Below are 18,243 nucleotides of genomic sequence, written 5' to 3'. Positions count from 1 at the left end.
TGGGGGCAAAAGAAATCTTCACGTGTATGTGGAGGATTTTTTGGGTTGCAATCAAAATGAAGTACAATTAGTTGTTGGAGGAATTGGTAGAAAAGTGAAGATTTTGCAGACTTATTGGTACCTATCTCACCGAAAGACAGGGGAAGGAAATTCTGGTTTTGAAAGCTAAACAACGACCAAAAATGATGATTAATAGAGAATCATTAGGGCTAAGTGTTAAACTAACCACTTGTTAATTATGGTGCTTCACTAACTAACGGGTCTAACATGAGTTATACTAATAAGACTGACTCCATTATCTTAATTAATCCAAAAACAGCCCATGTGATAAAAGGACCCACAAATAGTCAACAACTATTTGTATTTGATCAAAAAATTATAAAAGAAATAATTTCAAATGTACAAAAATAACCCTAAATAGTTAGCAACTATTTAAAGAGCTAGTTTTCATAAAAGGATTCAATTGACCTTTCCCACCAATTAAAAACCAAACAAAAGGAACAAATGAAAATAATTAAATCATTTTTACCAATTAGCCCCTAAATAGGAAGGAACTATTAAGCCTTTGAATTTGGACACCAAGGCTCAAATAGACATTTCTCACTCTTGAATGGCCAAAATAAAGAAACGAAAATTGCTTCTTACAATGACACCTTGACACTTGGCATCAATGGAGAACTTGAGTTGTTCTCTACCCTAAATAGTAAGGAACTATTAAACCTTTGAATTTGGACACCAAGGCTCAAATAAACATTTCTCACTCTTTAATGACCAAAATAAAGAAACGAAAATTGCTTCCTACAATGACACCTTGACACTTGGCATCAACGGAGAACTTGAGTTGTTCTCGTATCTAGTTGGTAGATACTACAGCCGTTACAAAAAATCAGGGGATTGTTGCATTTAACACATTTTTCTTGCCAAAACCCAAAACCCAAAACTTTGTTGCCCTTTTTCCTCTCAGCACCTATTTTTCCAGGTATAGTTTATTCACTGTTCAAATTCTCACACACAACGCACTTCTATGTGTGTGATTGTATGACATTCTTGATGAATTTCAGACGATAGGTTTGAATTCAAGCATCTAAATTCCGCTGAATTTTTATTGTTTGTGGACAGAGATAAATAAAAGGGATGATGGGGTTTGAGGAAATGGAACCCGTATTTGGGCAGCTGAAAGCAGAGTGGTGTTCAGCTCCTCAGCAAACGACACCTTTGGAGCCTTTCCTCTTCCTTGCTGGTCCCCTGCCAAATAACCCATCTACCCTCCGCATCCATGTCAGTGACTTCCATTCCAACACCTGGGCAGCGGTTAAATCTCATAGCCAACTTGAAGACATGGTCAATCTGATCTTTTTTCTTGGTTTAAGGGTTCCTTTTTTTTTTTTAAAAAAAAAAATTCTGTTGATGATGTACACCTATGGTAGCATGACGTACAACTCTTAGATGAAGGAGTTTCTTTGGCAGCTTTTTGAATCATTGTTTAAGTTGTGGGCAGCTAAAGATTGGAAGAGAAATAGGGAATGTAAAGAAGTAATTGATAGTACATTATTAGAGTAAGTGAATAAATTGATTAAGATTCTTAAAGGAGGTACAAATTGCTTGTTGGATGGTTGAGATGTGCGTTTAAAAGTGAGAGAAGTTAGGCTTCCAACTTAAAACGCATTGAAAATGAGTGCAATGTAGAACTATAGCAGTGTCATTTAGTCAGAATCTGCATAAACAAAGTATTGTTAGCACACCTTTGTTGCCAAAATTCAGAAATTTTTTGAAAACTTTCAAGGTTGGGAAAACACATACAATCTTTTGATTGCAAAAAGTATAAAAATTTGTAGAACATGTGCCAAAATATGCATGTAATGACTATGCCCAATTTTTTGCTACTTGATTCGAGTCTTGTAGGAACTCACTCTGTGGAGATATTAAAAACTTGAAATCTCGAGTATAAGCTTTCTATGATTGCTAATTTTGAGCTCAATGGATCAGGTGGGACATCTTTTAAGAAGAATCTGCTAAAGAAAAATCTGTTGACCCTCTTAATTTCCATTAGAATCAGACATTACAGGAGGTTGATTTGATACTGATTTGGACATTTTGAGTAATTAACGATTAAAGTTCATTATTAAACAAGTAAAAAGTTTAGTCTGTGGTGTCATTGGTATGGTAGTTACTAATTACACATGGAACTTTGGGATGGGTTTTTGGACTACTTTTGGTGTTTTGAGTTTCTAAAAGAAATAACACTTTGCTTTCTTAGATTTGAAGGTCATTGTTCAATTTTCCAACAGGACCTTGCTTTCTTATGGCATGAAAGGATACATAACTATACTTTCCCTAATTCTTTCTTTGTGAATGGTACTTCCCAAAATTAACTTACTGTGTTTTGATTCCTTTTTTTAAATTCATCGTTGTTGTAATTTCTTCATTCTCAGAGGGACAGCATTGGAATAGGTGGATCCTGGTCTGAGTTTGTAGAATACGTGGTTGCTTCAATAAAGTCTGATGACGTAAAGCTTGTTATGGAGGGAGAATCCAAATCAGGAGGTGTTTTACTGTCTTTTGCTTTTTGGTTTGATGCATAAAGTCAGTATTCCTTCTGTTTCTGCCCTAAATGAAACCTTCTATGTTGGACATGTTGAAGAATGATGAGGAATCATTTCTTGTTTTAGTTGCTGACTTAGAAGCTTATTTTAAATGCATGGAATGTAAACCAACCATACCGTTTGCATGATCTGATTTTTGTGGGATTAGATTTACTGCAGTTAAGGGTTCAGATATCGCTTGGCCTGATATCTTCTTCTGAGTAAATGAGGCTTAATTTTTCACATTGTTTTGGTTTCCTTTCTTTGCCTTGGTTTACCTCGTATTTTGCATTTTTGCTTTCTGCCTTCTTTGTTTTGGGGAAAGTTTTGCATGGGAAAATTTTTTTGGGGGGAAGATATTGGGGAGCTCTAAGCTCCTTGAATTTTCCCATTCTATCTGCAGTGTATTCCCCCAAGTGCAACCATCTTTGCTAAATAATTACAAGAGAATTCAATAGGAGAAGGTACTTTTTTATCATAAGCTTGGGAATTATATTTTGTTTTGTTTTGTCTCCTTCCTGTGAGACAGAAAGAGTAGGGTTACCATGATGATGAGATATATTTAGTTTTCCCTACCATCTAGTAGCTCCATTTTATGGTATAGATTGATTTCTGTCTATTTACTTTGCCGGAGTTAAAGCTGTTTCTAAGTGTTATGTTCATTTTGGCTGCCAAATGGGCATGTCTTCTTCTAGATTTGAGCGCTTAAATGGTGAATTACAGTAAAAATGAATTATATTGTCTTTTTGTTGTCATTTTCACCTCATGAATCATGGGACAACTGCTGCCCTGTATTTGTTTCTCTGCAAGATTTGCTTTGCTTTCCCCATGCTTAGTCAGCTTACATGAATGTGTCTCTACTTTGTATCTGATTTCTGAGTCACCTGTAAGTCTTTTGCAGGCGCTGCTTATGCAAAATTAATTGCTCAAAAAGCAAAGGGAATGCCTCGCATCTCTGTTTCTCTTGTAAAACTCGTTGATGTCAATGCAAGTGAGGCTATGGCAAATCTTTCGCTGGAGCTGTACAAGGCATATAAGAATATGCATATTTCACTTATAAAAGGTTCTTTTCTCATCTAAGCTCGCGATGCTCAAATAAGGGACAGATAGTCTTCCCTTCAATTATGGCATCTGAAAGGGGTTTTCATACTACATACACTTATGAATGGTGGAAAACAAGGAACTTTTTATTTTTGCAGACCATATGGATTCTCTTACTCTTTAAACTGGTGGAAAAGGGCATCTTCTACTTTTCATTTCAGTGAAGAATGTGATTAGGTGGTTCAAACATAGCTAAGCAGTTATATACCACTAGTATTTAGACCAAGGTTTCCTCTACTCCACTGCTCTAGTAGATGGTTTTTTCGATTAATAAGTTTCTTCATGGTTCATATTACTTTCTTAGATGTCTTCTTGTTATATTATCTTTTGCAAGGTTTTAACTTTTATCTTTTAATATAAGGCCTTCTTTGAGGCTCCTTATGAAGCAAGGAAAGCTTGTAGGGTGGAGAGGTGACTGATTGCTCTTGTTTAAACACCAAATGGGTGATAAGGCACTAATTGACTTGCAAATGTTTTGGCACAATACCAATAATTATCTTGGTGTTTCCTCCTTATTAGCAACCAGTCTGGGCTAGTATTCATCACTTCTTATTGCCTTCCCCAGATGTGCTTAGAGTTTTTTTTTTTCTGTCTGTGTTTGCATTTTTCTATTTGTTTTTGAAATATTGATAATGAGTATATGCGTAATAAAATAAAACCATGCATCTGGTTATTTATCTGACTATGACTTTGATTGTTCCTTCAGAGGAGACACGCTGTTGTCAGTTGACAAATAGAATAGCAGCAGAACAGGTATGTTTGTTGCTATAGCCCTCCAAAATGTTCTTCTAGTAATGTTCTTCTTGAGCTTGTGAAAGCTGCACCAGCTGATGCCAAATTAGTGAACAATATTACTTTTGGTGACAAAATACCAATTTCTTGAAAAATTCTTTGAATGAGGCATTTAAATTAAATTTGGGAAGTACTGATTCCTTAGAGAATTATCTTGACTTTAGGCTACTATCTGTCTTACGACAATGTATAAATTGCATATTACTCCTTTGGTTGTCAATCCAGTTAAAGCTTTAGCTGTGAGGATCTTGATTTAGCTGAAGCAATTCCTCTGTAATACTTGCAACCTAAAAGTTTGAGCTGCATAATGTTAACTTATGACCTAATTATGTTTGGTTGTGTTTTGGTTGTTGACTTCTGTTGCACACCATGAGAAAGTGTCTGGTTCTCATGCAATAATAATTAGTGCTGAAAAGTTTTTTCTAAATTGGTGTTTGTAGAAAACTTGAATAAAAAAGGTTTCTGAGATTAGTCTGGTGATACCTTTCTAGCCATCTTGTTGTAATCAAGTATTTAAAGAATCTTGTTAATGTTGAGATATATTTATCTCTTTGGTGGCATAGCGGATGATGTGAATTGCTATGTATTCTTTTATGATATGTTTGCTTCATCTATTTTTCAGGCAAAGAGTGAAACTCTTCAGAAACAACTCAACTCGATGCTATTCTCAAAAAAGCAAAAGTTGCAGAAGATGAATGATGATACAACTTCAGATGGTGTTTTAGTTACGCCATCACAAGATTCTCCAGGTACCCAATTCATGATGAGCTAATCCTTGATTGGGTATTTGCTATGTAATTAAGATGAAGTTTCTGATCTTAGTTTAACACCATAGGGGATTATGATTGAGAGGAATATGTTTTCTGGGATGGCTGATATCAGTATAGTAAACAAAATAGGGTGACAATCTGGTTAAAGGAAAGGTTATGCATTTATGGTGTTTGGTCAGTTGTAGAGACTGATTGGATCTTGTTCCTAAACCATGCAACCAGGGTATCTTTCCACTGTAGAGGTGTATATCATTCTCTCTTCGAATTGGCAAGTAATGTATTTTATCTGAACCCAAGGGGTGCATGTATGTGGACAAGCTGAAGGTGACTATGAAAAGAGCAACAGAAATTATGTCCATCAATTTTGGTAAAGATAATACAATCTGGTATAAAAACATCTCAAAACACCCTAGCAAGATATACAACACAGAACATTAGTACTGATGCAACTTTCTGCTGTACCATTTGTACCAACTTTCCTGTGGATTAGGTTTCTTTTTTCTGACTCCCCCTAAGCACTGTTGGCTTTATGTATTCACTCACTACTCCGTTCACACATTCTCCTGGTAATCTATCAGCATCCTTATCCTTTTATGTTTGAATAATCATATCTGCAGATGTAAGTTTAATGCTCTTAGATTTGTCCAAGATAACCAACATAGTTCAAATATGATCTGGAATCCTCTAGTCCACCGTTGAATGATATCTAAAGTGGCTTTGACTGCCTCTAGTCCTCTAGTTATAACATGTAATGCATCTCTTTCAGTGTCCAATAACCAACAACGTCTACATATGACGTCGATGATCTCTCTTGGTGTCTTTTAGTTCAAGGACATATGGAGTGGCTTTACTTGTCTTTCGTTATTATGAACATATTATATCTCTTGGATCAATTCACAACAAGCTTGTTCATTTACACAAGATTCAGGCAACTGCTGGCTTGACAATTGGGTTCTTATTTGATTTCTCCTTTTCTTTTCTTCTTTTCCTTTTTCTGTAAAGGCAGGTTACTAAGTAACTGGTTGCGTAACTGGCTTAGTACAAGCCCTTTCTTTTCTTTTTTGCTTTTTTTTTTCTCACTTTCCTTTTCCTCATATATGGAAAGATAAAGAGTAGATTTCCAAATTGCAGATAAGCAAGCAGCACAAATCTCAGCATCAACAAAAGCCACAACTCGTGTTGTACCAGCTTATCGCAGGTCACTGACTTGTCCAGCAAACTTCATTTTATATTTTACCCTTGTGTGATTTTGACAGTTGTTGTTTGGCAGGGCAAAAGTACGAGGAGTTTTTCTACAGGACAGTGATGATGATGATGCATGAGATTATGAAGGATGATGGCTTAATCTATGTGATGGCTAGACTTTCAGAAATTCAGCTCTTCTGTTTATGATAGGATATACAAGACTAATTATCAAACTTGCAGAAACTTAGATGGGTTAGATGGTCTTAGGCTGTAGAAAATAGATCTTTGCTACTAGCGGATCAATATAGCTCAGTATATGTTTTTCTCTCTCCTGGAAAAAAGGGGATGTAATATGCTATCTAGTTTGAGGCATACCTACTTCTTCAGTGCTTGCTTGTAGAGAATCTTTTGAAAGACATTGATTTATGATTATTAAAGGAAAGAATTTACTCAGTTCCAAAGTTTTCTGTTGGAGAAAATGTTAGGAGTCCTGCTATTACACAATTATATGTTCTTAATTCTGTGACTTATCTGGATTTTTTTTTAATTCATTTCAAGAACTGCTAGTTGTGTTATCAGAAGGAAATGAGAAAAGCTGGGAAAATTTGTGCCATGTGTGTAACATTAACAATCTTACCGGGCATTTTGAAGCCATAACTTTATTGTTTGCATTTTCCCTTATTATGATGTTCCATAATTTATCTCATGCTTGCAGAAATGCTAATAACTTCACTTTGATTCTCTTGCCAAATATAAAGTAAATAAATTGGATAAATGGAGTATTATCGTGTCATGGACAACCAATGTCAGGTGTCACGGTTTGATGTCTTTTTTGCTTCACAATATGCTACAGTATGTAGATCATTATTACTATGTACTGTAGTCGTCCTTTTATATGATCCTTTGCATGTACATGGGCTACACTCCGCATATGGTCCATGATGTTTCGGCCTAGAGGAAGAAACACCCCCATTGTCTTGATGGTTTGGATGTTCCACTGCTCGAGGACCACCTACCAGGAAAAACAAATGCTTTTAGCAGACCTGCATTAGACATGATGCTTGAAGTTCCTTGCTAAAAGATATTTCTAGGGTTTGTAGGCAAATGGTACTATGTGATGATATAGATAATTCAGCTAAAGCATCAATACCCATTGGCGTATATGGAGTTTTCTATATTTCTACCAGTAAAGGGATGCAGTTTTGTGACTTTCATATTCTAATCCCTATGTCCTGCATGTTTTATCGTCTGCAGAGTTGACAGTTCTTCTCCTAGCTGAATGTTTTCAAGAAAATGTGTGGATGTGTTTTCTTCTGCTGAATCTTTTTTACTTGGTCTAAAAAAGAATCAAGTATAGTTACAAGTCCCGGATTCCTGAACTTTACCGGTAAATACCATGTTTCTCAAAGTACTGCATCTCAATTGATTCGGAAATCAGAAGAACAGATTTACGCAATAAGTATTCCTGCTGTTGAAGTGGCTTTGCTGAGAAAATCTTTGTTGCATGAGACGATAGAATGCTTATAGTGTTCAGGAAGTGCCTGTTAGAGATGCACAATAGAGCCAGAGCTGAGAATTTTACCTGATTTTGCCCATTTTTGAGCTAGTTTTGCTGTTGGTATTATTCATCTTTAGGTGTCTGCCTGTGCTAGTCATGCTTATATCTGAACTTGACATCCTTGAAGGTGATTTTGTGGAACTTACTTTTGGCATCTTGGAACCTAGAGAAACTGGAAGAGAAACTTTTAACAGGAAATGTTCACTATCAATTCTTTCACTCCGTGCCATACTGTTCTGTTTGGAGTTTCTCTTGTCCTGCTCCAGTTTGACTTTGTTCTTACAGTCTCTAATATCTTTCTTTCTAACTTCTTCCTGCCTGGGCTCTTCCATGCTTTGCTGTTCTCTGAGAAACTCTTTGACGGACAGCTCTTCGTATGCAGGCTCGTACACGTTCATCATCATCTCCTTAAGCATCTGATTACCATCTGCATTAGCTTGTGGTCCCATCTGGGAACATAAATACCTGCATTTGTTGCAGTATGGCAGGAAAACAGAAGATTCACATAGAAAATCCCTTGGTGCCGTAATACGTATAGGCAATGAGTAGGTTGCAGGGTCATATACAATCTGCTTCTCCCAGTAGAACCCACGTTCATTTTTTCCTAAACAGTCGCATTTATAATCATCTGCTAATATTTGTTCAAACTGCAAATGAACACGAGGAATACTGTTTGCTCTGTATTCACTACCAGATTGACAGATGTGGTGGAGAGGAAAAGAAGTGTAGTTCATCGTCTCCATGCTTGGTTCTCATGCAATGTAGGGAGGGTATGGATGGGTGAGCACCAGCTGCAGGGTATTTATGCTATTTATTCCTCAAGAAGAGTTCTAGATTCTGAGACTTGGTCAGTATAAGTTTCTTCTTCAAAGACTAGCATATGTAGAGATTCAAGTTAAACTTAAACATTGTCTCTGCAATCATTATGGGGTCTTATTTATGGTGGTTGATTCAACTAAATATTATGTAATTCATGTATAATTTGTAGTATCTGTTGCAAATGCACATTTGTAAACTTGTAACACATACCTAGTTAGCCGTAATAATCATTGTCTTTCTAGTTGATCTTGTAACAAGAATGTAACCCTGGCTGCATCCATTTTCCCCAGTGACCAACTCCTTCACCCCTTTTAAAAGATTTTAAGATAGATGATTTTTCCCAGTTTGACAATTTTAGTTTTCATCATGAGGTTTAGCTTATTAGGCAAATTGTTGATAAGAATGCCTTGTTTCAAAACTGATGATATTACCCGATATACTTTATACTCCTTCAAGTTGTTTAAACCAGTCTAATTCACAGACAACAAATACATTTGCTGCCAAAGCTGATTTTTGTAATACTCTACTATATGCATATTGTTTCAGTTGCATTAAATATGTTATCTTTTTCTTATGACAATTCAGTACTAATATTTTATGGTCATTTTTTAGGAATAGCAGGTTTGGAATCAACTTCTATATTAGTGGATTCTAGTTTACCTTCTTCTTCTTCTTTTTTTTTTTTTTTTTTTTTTAAAAAAAAATTTAAGGGATTAAGATTCTGAGTTTTATAATGAAAAAGAAAAATGAGAAGGGATTAAGAGTCGAAACGGAGATCTGATTCTACAAACATCATTAATTTATCACCAAACTACTAGTTAAGTTGGATTTTAGCAATGTTAAGTTGGTGGTCATCTCACCAAACTACTCATGATTCATGACTCGACCACTACAAACATGAGCATTGGCTCCAGGCAAAGGCAACTATCATGATAATTATTTGAGCTAATTTATCGAGAACTTAATAACTATCCAGATACTTAAATGCATTTAAAATCAAGTCTGACTTGGTCATTGAAGATACTAAGACATATGATGCCAAGCAAACAGAACAATATGTTTTCTTGTCCACCATCTTAAGCACGATTGTATTGTATGTAAAATAATATTAGGTATCATCAACTTGAGCCAAAACAAAGAAAAATTAAACATTTATAAAGTCTCCATCACCCACAGATGCTAGGGATATTAACCAGGTAATTAAGGTGTCTCTTGATTTGGCTCTCTAGCATTCCCTTTTCTTTCATTCATTTTTCTTTTTGTAAGGTTCAAAGTCTCTTTAACTAGCAAAAGGGAAAAAGAACCATCTAAAAGGAAAAGAAAGAAAATAGAAAAATATGGCTTGAAAAGAAATAGCAAAAGTCGACTCATTTCTGGCTATAGCTAGGTTCCGTTTGATAAAACTGAATCTGAATTCTGAAATCTGAATACTGAAACAATTAATTAGCTAAATTTTAAGCACTGAAAAGAAATATATGAATGTTTGAATTTTAATTCTAAACTTATTTATGCTGTTTGATAAATATTTATAACTGAATGCTTAATAAGTTTAATTTGACAATTTTGCCCTTATATCTTTTCATTAAAAAAAAATTAGAACCTACAATTTAATTAGCTTAAAATTGTTAGGTATGAATATGATAATGTTTATTTTTAAATCAAATTAATATAAAAGATGAAATATATTATATAAGGAGTAGGGAGAAAAAAATGAAAGTCATTAAAAAGGGAGAAAAAAGAAACAGAAAATCATTAGATAGAAAATATCAGGTTATTTAATTAGATAAGAATTTTGAATATAATTATCAAATAAGGGTAGATTTGGTAGATAAGATGAGATAGTTGAAATAATTCTATTGATTCTTATCAGAATTAAGCATTTAGTTAGGATTCTTATGCTGAAAAAAATATATACAAGTTTAGCACTGCTTAACAAATTCAGCAGATGGATTTTCATTTATCAAACACTCAAAACATCTGAATGTCTAAAAAGGTTTAGTTTCAACACTTTTTTATGTTATCAAACAGACCCCTAGCCACGATTGGGGAGGCTTATATTTGATCAAAGTGGGGGCAGCTTCTTGATGAATCTTTTTGTATAAGGTAAGAAATTGTTGTTGAGTTCTATTCAGTAGAAATGGATTCACATAATTCTTATTATATTTAATGTAAATTTGTATAGTTTTGATGTAATCATGAATTTTACAACAACTTAATAATATGATATACCAAATATTGTAAGAATTAAATGAACCGTTTTGAATTAGACAAAACTTAACTTGCGAGTCCTAGTTTCTGTAGTTGGTTTCAATAAATTTGTGCATGTAAAAAAGTCATAATGATCGGCTAGTCATTGAGGTATCTAAAAAATTCGCTGATTACTAAAAAAACCTTTTGGTGTTTGCTTTGGAAACATTTCACAATAAGAAAATTAATTTGCTAAGAAAGGCAACGTTTATTTGCAATATACTATCAAAAGATACTCAGTAAATTTTATACGAAATGCACACAATGAAAATGTATGTTATGTGCAAGAGCCAATAGAAATACCTATTATAAGTATAAAGCAGCATTGTACTTGTTTGTGGGTTGGTGTGTGTGTGTTTTTAAAAAAAAAATTAAGGAAATAGGCAACCAAAGGCACTCGTTTCACAAAAGCATTGTTCTTGACCAACTCATTCTAATCATACACTTCCGAATCCGATGCAACAAATTGCAGTGGTGCTTTGTTCCCCACCATAACTAAATGTTGTTTATGAAAGCAAACATGATGTTTACTGTTTTTTATGTTGGAAGGGAACATTATTTATTAGGAAGTTCATTGGTCAAAACTATGGAACTCTTTCTTTCTTCATATTTTTTTTTGTCAATGAGCAATATCACTGCTGCTTCTACTCTAATCTGCACTAGAGGAGGGTTGTATGCAGTATTGCACATCTTTTAAACCCCTGATCTGCAGTTGGGTTGCATCTTATACTTTGCCGGTGATCAACTCATCTAAGACGAGTTGGCTCAAAATTGTGGAATTCGAAATCCATTCTTTAAGTGATTTTATTTGCAATACTCGAAAAATCAGTTGAGTTTTCATCCAATTCAAAAGCAAAAAATTTAGAGTAATAAGCTACATGATTTTATTATCTCGTCACTATGAAACAAAATTATTCTGATATAGTATAAAAACTTATTAAGTTTTTTAGATGGTCGTTTTGCATGCTGCTCATTTTCAATTTGGAAAATTTCGCGTTCAAGAATTTTATTAACAATTAATCATATTTGTTAAATTTTTGGATAAAACTCAACTTAAATAGAAACTCATAATTAATCGAAAAGTTTATCGAGTTTAATCTAAGAATGATGTCAATCAAATTTAATTTGAAGCATGATGCCAAGAATTCTTGGCACTTCTGATTCTCATTTAGTCTTGGCATCCTGAATTCTAACACATATACAAGATCATTGAGCCTTTGATGCTCCAACCTATTCCTTTTCTTAGTATGAATACGTTCAAAAACACTCCAATTACGCTCACATCCTGAAGAAGAAGCTGTTTGACTCAAAACCCGAATTGCAAGTTTTTGTAAGTTGGGAGCATCACAACCAAAGAGCTTCCACCAATTCTCTGTCATATTCAAAATTTAAATATAAACAAAATATTTATAAATTAGATATATATATATATATATATATATATATTAGAGAGATTCAAATGCTAGAAAAATATAAATTACCTGGTCTATCTTTCTTGCTAGTAAGAATAGCAAGTTTTCTGCCAAAACTTCCCTCCCGCTCTCGATACATTCCAATTTCTCTTGTTAAATTTTCCACACTACACCAATCCACCTTTGATTCTATGTAATCCAACAAACCATTTGTAGTTTCTGGATGTGTAGAGAATGTGGCAGTGTCATATTGAAAAGCGGGATTTAAAAAATATGCCGTAGCATGCAAATTTTTCCTCAACATCCTATCCCATCGATCATTGATGATATCAATGTAAGGCTTATATAGTCTTTCACTACTCCTGAACAACTTCTTGATTCCAGTAATTGCTCTAAACATACCTTCATACACATACCCCAAAGAAGGCCTTTCATCAGTGTCACAAACTCTCAACAACCGAATAATAGGACCCATTATTCTCACCGTAATCAAAGAATTATTCCAAAATCTATCATCCAAAACAATTTGTTTGACCTCTTTTCCTTTGTTCATTTTCAAGAACTTTTTGTAATCTCCGCTAGTGACTAAAGCTTGTAAGCTGTCTTTGTGATCATGTAAGCTCTTTAGTGCAATAAAAGTGGTGGCAAATCGAGTCTCCCCCGGACGAATAATCTCCCTCCACCCATTAGTTTTTCTCAGCCAATTTAGAACATATTTATGATTATACACAAAAACAGTTACTGTAGCAGCAAGAGCCACTAGAGATTTAACAGTACCTATTTCACCAATATCCTTCAAAATCAAATTGATACAATGGGCAGCACATGGAGACCAGCAAATAGTTGGATATCTTTCATTTAATAAAGTTCCAGCAGCCTTATAATTGCTAGCATTATCAGTGACTAAATGCACCATATTTTTTGAACCAACCATTTCAACAATTTCAACAAACAGATTGCACAAATTTTCTGCATTTGTCACAATGTCCGATGCATCTATAGACTTGATAAAAGATATACCCTTAGGACAATAAACCAGAAAATTAATCAATGGTCTTTGTCTACTATCTTTCCATCCATCACCCATTATAGTGCATCCAGTTTCAGCCCAAGTATTTCGAAATGAATCAACAACTAACTGCACATCTTTCTTAGCATCTCGCAACAAAGTGACTCGCAAAGAATGATAAGATGGAGCTTTATAACCATGACCCATTGATGCAATTTGATCGATAGCCTTTTTGAAAAAATGGAGAATTAACAGCATTAATGGGAATACATGCATCATAGAACCAAAGAGCAATGGCCATATCAGTATTTTGCCATTTATCCTTACTTTGCAAACAAGCTTTGATAGTAGGTTGAGCACTATCACGTCCACCCTTAAAGAAAGCACGAATACCTGTAGGGGCAGTGGTTTTTCTCTTTCCTTTACCTAATGATGTACCAGCCTCATTCATTGAAATTTCCCTTATTCGAGGAGGTGGAACCTCTTGCACTTCATCACCGACAAATTCGTGCACTGGTTGACCAAAAGGACTTTCGACCCCAAAATCTCCTCTTTTTTCTTTAGATTTTTTATCATTCTCTTGCAAACATGTTAATATTGCAAGCCTCACTGCTGGATCAACATTTGGACATGAAGTAACACTGCCCGTTACTCCTGCCAAGTGTTGCTTCATTCGGTGGATGCCACCCCCATGAAACACTTTAAAACAATAAGTGCATGTCATGGTTTTTCTTCCTTGTGCATTTCTGCCCTCAGAAACATATCCCCATGCTATATCTGTCTTTTGCCTATGACCTTGGGGCTGACTTGCAGATCCCTCACTATTGAATGGTCCCCCCGGTGAACATTGTGAGTTACTACCGCTATCAGCCTCCATCCTAAAATGAGATATTTAAAAATAACTAGTCTTAACAAATAATTAATATACATAAACTGAAACAAATTATTAAAGCTATTCGTATTTGGGAACTGAAACTGTCACCAAAAGATCTAAAGGGGTTAATGGAGACAATGAAACAACCGTTTAGCACGAGTGAAGTTAATTCCCTAAGCCTTGTGCATTTCTTGAGGGTGTTAAGTATCTTCACGATAACTGGGTTTTGCACAGAGATTTAAAGACATCAAATATACTTTTAAATAATAGCACAGAGATTTAAAGACATCAAATAACTTTCATCTGTCATGTTACTGTAGATTTTTGTATGGATTTCAAGCTAATTTTCTTCTCTGTGGCCTTAAAGATCATTGTCGTTTTGTTTTGCAGATATTCAAAATTTTTCGTACGCCTAATGACACAATCTGGTCTGGGTTTTCGAAGCTTCCAGGGGTCAGGGTTAACTTTGTCAAGCATCAGTATGTATTAGACTTTTATTAGAATCATGTTTCAGTTCCCAAATAAATGAAGCTTAAGACTATTAGACTATTATTAGAATCATGTTTCGCATGCAAATTTCATTACCGAATATCAGTACCGTAAACCAATTCGTATTGAAAAAATAAGATAGAAGCGCAGTAGGTGTATGAAGTAAAATACCTGAGACAGGGTTGCGAGAAAAGCTGATGAAGATGGTGTGAAGTGTGAACGAGTTTGGACTTCCACTATTAGTAGATAAGCTTGAATTCCACAATTTTTTTTGGCTTAGAATCGGAGCAGCAGGCGGAAAAACTTCAGGCTTCGGTGCTTCCTTTTTGCTGATTGCTATGGATCAAGATTGGAGTTTGGACTTAGTAACATCAAAACATAGAAGCAGAAATCAGCACATTCATAGCACTTTCAAAGTCCATACACCTTTTACCATTTGGCTTCTCTCTGTTGTCTTTTCTTTCTTCCTAGTTCCCTCTACAAATTACTCCAATCGATCGCTCGATAAATCTTCCATCACCATGGATCCACAGGATTTTTCCACCGGCGGCAGGCCGTCTCCGAGGAGAGAACTACAGGGCCCAAGTCCAGCTCCACTTAAAGTAAGCAAAGACTCCCACAAAATCAAGAAACCACCAGTTGCACCAGCTGCACCACAAAATCAAGATTCGAGTTGCACCAGCTGCACCACAAAATCAAGATTGGAGTTGCACCAGCCGCACCACCTCAATCACCCTGCTCAGCCGCACCACCTCAATCACCCTGCTCAGCCGCACCTTCAGCCCACAGTCGACAACGAGCACCGCCAACTAGTGGTCATCTACGCCGTTTCCCCAAAACTGATCCACACCACACTTTGGACTTTGGAGAAGGGATTAGAGTTAAGCCATTAAGGGGAAAAGGAAATTTCGGCAATTGTAGAGAGAGGAACCAGGAAGACCGAAGCGGCAAAGTGAAGTGCGAAGTGCGAACTGCGAAGAGGAAGACTGGAGCCGCGGAGCGAACTAGCGAAGTTGCCGAAGTGAAGAAATGAAGAATGAAGATTAGGGATCGGTCAAAATTGAAGTTTTTGTCAATTTTGACTCAAAAATTGAAAAACCGCGGTTCACGGTCCGACCCGGTTTTGAAGTTTTGAACGGTTTTTTACGGTTTTGACCGGTTTCTTATAAAAGTCAACATAAGCTATAGACCGGACCGGACACATGGCCGGGTCGCGGTCGAACCGGTCGACCCGGCCGGTCCGGGTTTGAAAACATTGTTTCTATTATGACAGAGAATTTTGGCTGGTGTGCCTAAAAAAATGTATAGAAGGGGAGCCGCCTGTAAAAGCTTACTTTTCCCACTTATTTATATTGATTTGCCAATGTCCGAAAAAATTTACAAAGACAACAAGAGAAAGATACACTCAATGCTCCAAGTTTTACACATAAATAATTTAGATGAGGGAAATAGATGAAAAGGGTTTTGTCACTTATTGTGGCTACCTAAATATGTATGTAGTCCTCTCTCCCTTCCTTGCACCATTCTCATCCTTAACTGACAAGTCTCAAGTCCAAAATTCAAATCTTAAACCTAACAGTAGGAAGAATTCTAAGAACCTTTCCCTGACCAGTTGACCAAACACGTGTCGTAGTTGAATGATCAATTTGAAACTGAAACCGAAAAGCACTGCAATGGTGCACTTTGTCCCAAGCCCTAAAAAATATGAAAATGTTGTAAATTGGTTTGTGAACCGTTCTAAAACATGATTGTGGTTCCATTGATTTTCAATTTTCAAACGTTTAAAATGAACTTTATCACAAATTTCATACACAAATGAAAGAGTCTAATGACATTTTATTAAGTTTGAATAATATATTTCATGCCAAGATAAGGCTTGAAAACCTGAAAAATAGACTAATATTATAGAAAGCACAGAAAAAGTATGATCTTACCGGTGTATAGCAAGTCCACAAGTCCAGTGCTTTCTTGTCATGGATTGTTGAAAAAAGTCTAATTAACTAATCTAGTATGTAGTTTTTGGAATAACTGAGAGATTTGTTGATCTTATTTTACCAATAGTCTAAATAGGTGAAACAGTCTAAATTATTCTTACCTCATTTTTTAGAGATGGAAATTAGCTCCGAAAAAAAAATAGAAAAAATCCAATTCAGCTGGTACGGATATTAATAAGGTGACTGTAAGGTCTCAATTGCTTCAACTTTGAAGTCCTTTCTTTTTTTTTTCTCTCTTAAAAAAAATTAAAAAAGAAATAAAAAAACTAGCGGATGAGGCATTAAAGAATTAAAAATCCAATCTACTTAATTCCTGTTGATTAATTATGAAAGGGCGATGTGAAAGCCTTCCTTCTAAGCATATTATAAGGCATGTTTATCATCATTAATTAGGTATGAGACAATAGCAATTAGATGAGCAGAGAAGGTGAAAAAGGTTTTATAGCGTTAGGCACCAAGAGACGCCACAAACAGCTGAAGTAAAAATAAAATGTAAAGGATTCTTTGGCCGATTTTCAATTCCTTTTTTTCCTATTACTCCATTTTATCGACAAGACTAGCGATTGTAAACTGCCGTGAACCTTTGTTTTGTGTTTTTTGTTTTCCTTCTTTAAGTTCATTTTTTTTAGCATTAATTATTGAAAATAGGAAGAAAAAGGGAAAAAAAGAAAAGGATACCATAAGAAAAATGTGATCATGTTCCTTTTACTTTTTAATTGTCTTCTAAGAAGAACGTGATCATCTTTCTTTTACTTTTTAATTGTCTTCTCTCTTTTCTTTTTATATTGAAGGAAAGGAATTTTAGTTCAAGATGTTACTTAAATAAATAAAAGGAGAGAAAATTCAAGATGAGATGAGGGAAAAGTCTCAAATATGAGGTGCTATACAGTTTTGTCAAAGTACGTATAACATGTTGTCTTGTTTTTCTAATTGCAAATTAAAAGGATTTGAAGCCTAAATTGTTACTTAAATAAATAAAAGGAGAGATACACTAAAGAGTTTTAATAAAGTATATAATACAATACAAGAAACTAGCTCCACAAGAAAATGATAAAAAAAATCATTATCATTATCATTATCATTATTATTATTATTATTATTACTATATAAAAAGTATGAATGTTGGTATTGGGTAGTGCAAGTGTAAGCACCCTTTTTATCTTAGTTTTTGTTATTCCTAAATTACCCTCATGTCTTTTAATTAGAATTATTGCATTTTAATGTGGCATTAATTAAAAGAAATAAAACACTCCAATTGATTACATTTTAATGGCATTGGTAATTATAATTAAAAATTCCTCATTAAAAACTATTTACCTACCCTTGGACTCCATCTCCTATTATTATATGTATCAAAATTTCTTAATTGAAGCCTGAAAAATTTCTCATTAGTCATTAGTTGAGATTATTA

General features: G+C 34.9%; 3 protein-coding genes across 4 annotated transcripts; 1 reads left to right on the top strand and 2 right to left on the bottom strand.

Annotated features, from left to right (window-relative positions):
- Window positions 1–781: 781 nt before the first annotated feature.
- On the top strand, window positions 782–6,883 carry LOC113723250 (uncharacterized). 2 transcript variants are annotated; one of them, XM_072059566.1, is made up of 8 exons: window positions 782–979; window positions 1,120–1,278; window positions 2,433–2,544; window positions 3,484–3,645; window positions 4,390–4,436; window positions 5,098–5,224; window positions 6,377–6,443; window positions 6,516–6,883. In XM_072059566.1, exons 2-8 carry the CDS (start codon window positions 1,135–1,137, stop codon window positions 6,565–6,567), a joined length of 711 nt encoding a protein of 236 aa, XP_071915667.1. In that variant the 5' UTR covers window positions 782–979; window positions 1,120–1,134; the 3' UTR covers window positions 6,568–6,883. The 2 variants fall into 2 exon arrangements, with proteins under 2 accessions (XP_071915667.1, XP_027102223.2); XM_027246422.2 differs by having other exon boundaries at window positions 792–979; window positions 1,120–1,341.
- Window positions 6,884–7,212: 329 nt separating this feature from the next.
- LOC140010934 (uncharacterized) lies at window positions 7,213–8,734 on the bottom strand. The gene is made up of 2 exons (XM_072058595.1): window positions 8,013–8,734; window positions 7,213–7,442 (listed from the first exon to the last, which is right to left on the bottom strand). Exons 1-2 carry the CDS (start codon window positions 8,729–8,731, stop codon window positions 7,382–7,384), a joined length of 780 nt encoding a protein of 259 aa, XP_071914696.1. The 5' UTR covers window positions 8,732–8,734; the 3' UTR covers window positions 7,213–7,381.
- Window positions 8,735–12,218: 3,484 nt separating this feature from the next.
- LOC113723251 (uncharacterized) lies at window positions 12,219–14,352 on the bottom strand. The gene is made up of 4 exons (XM_072060056.1): window positions 13,750–14,352; window positions 12,536–13,703; window positions 12,285–12,426; window positions 12,219–12,243 (listed from the first exon to the last, which is right to left on the bottom strand). Exons 1-4 carry the CDS (start codon window positions 14,350–14,352, stop codon window positions 12,219–12,221), a joined length of 1,938 nt encoding a protein of 645 aa, XP_071916157.1.
- Window positions 14,353–18,243: the final 3,891 nt, after the last annotated feature.

The sequence above is a fragment of the Coffea arabica genome, chromosome 7e (assembly GCF_036785885.1).
Source record: "Coffea arabica cultivar ET-39 chromosome 7e, Coffea Arabica ET-39 HiFi, whole genome shotgun sequence".
NCBI classification, from domain to species: Eukaryota; Viridiplantae; Streptophyta; class Magnoliopsida; order Gentianales; family Rubiaceae; genus Coffea; species Coffea arabica.
This window is presented reverse-complemented; position numbering and strand designations above follow the sequence as displayed.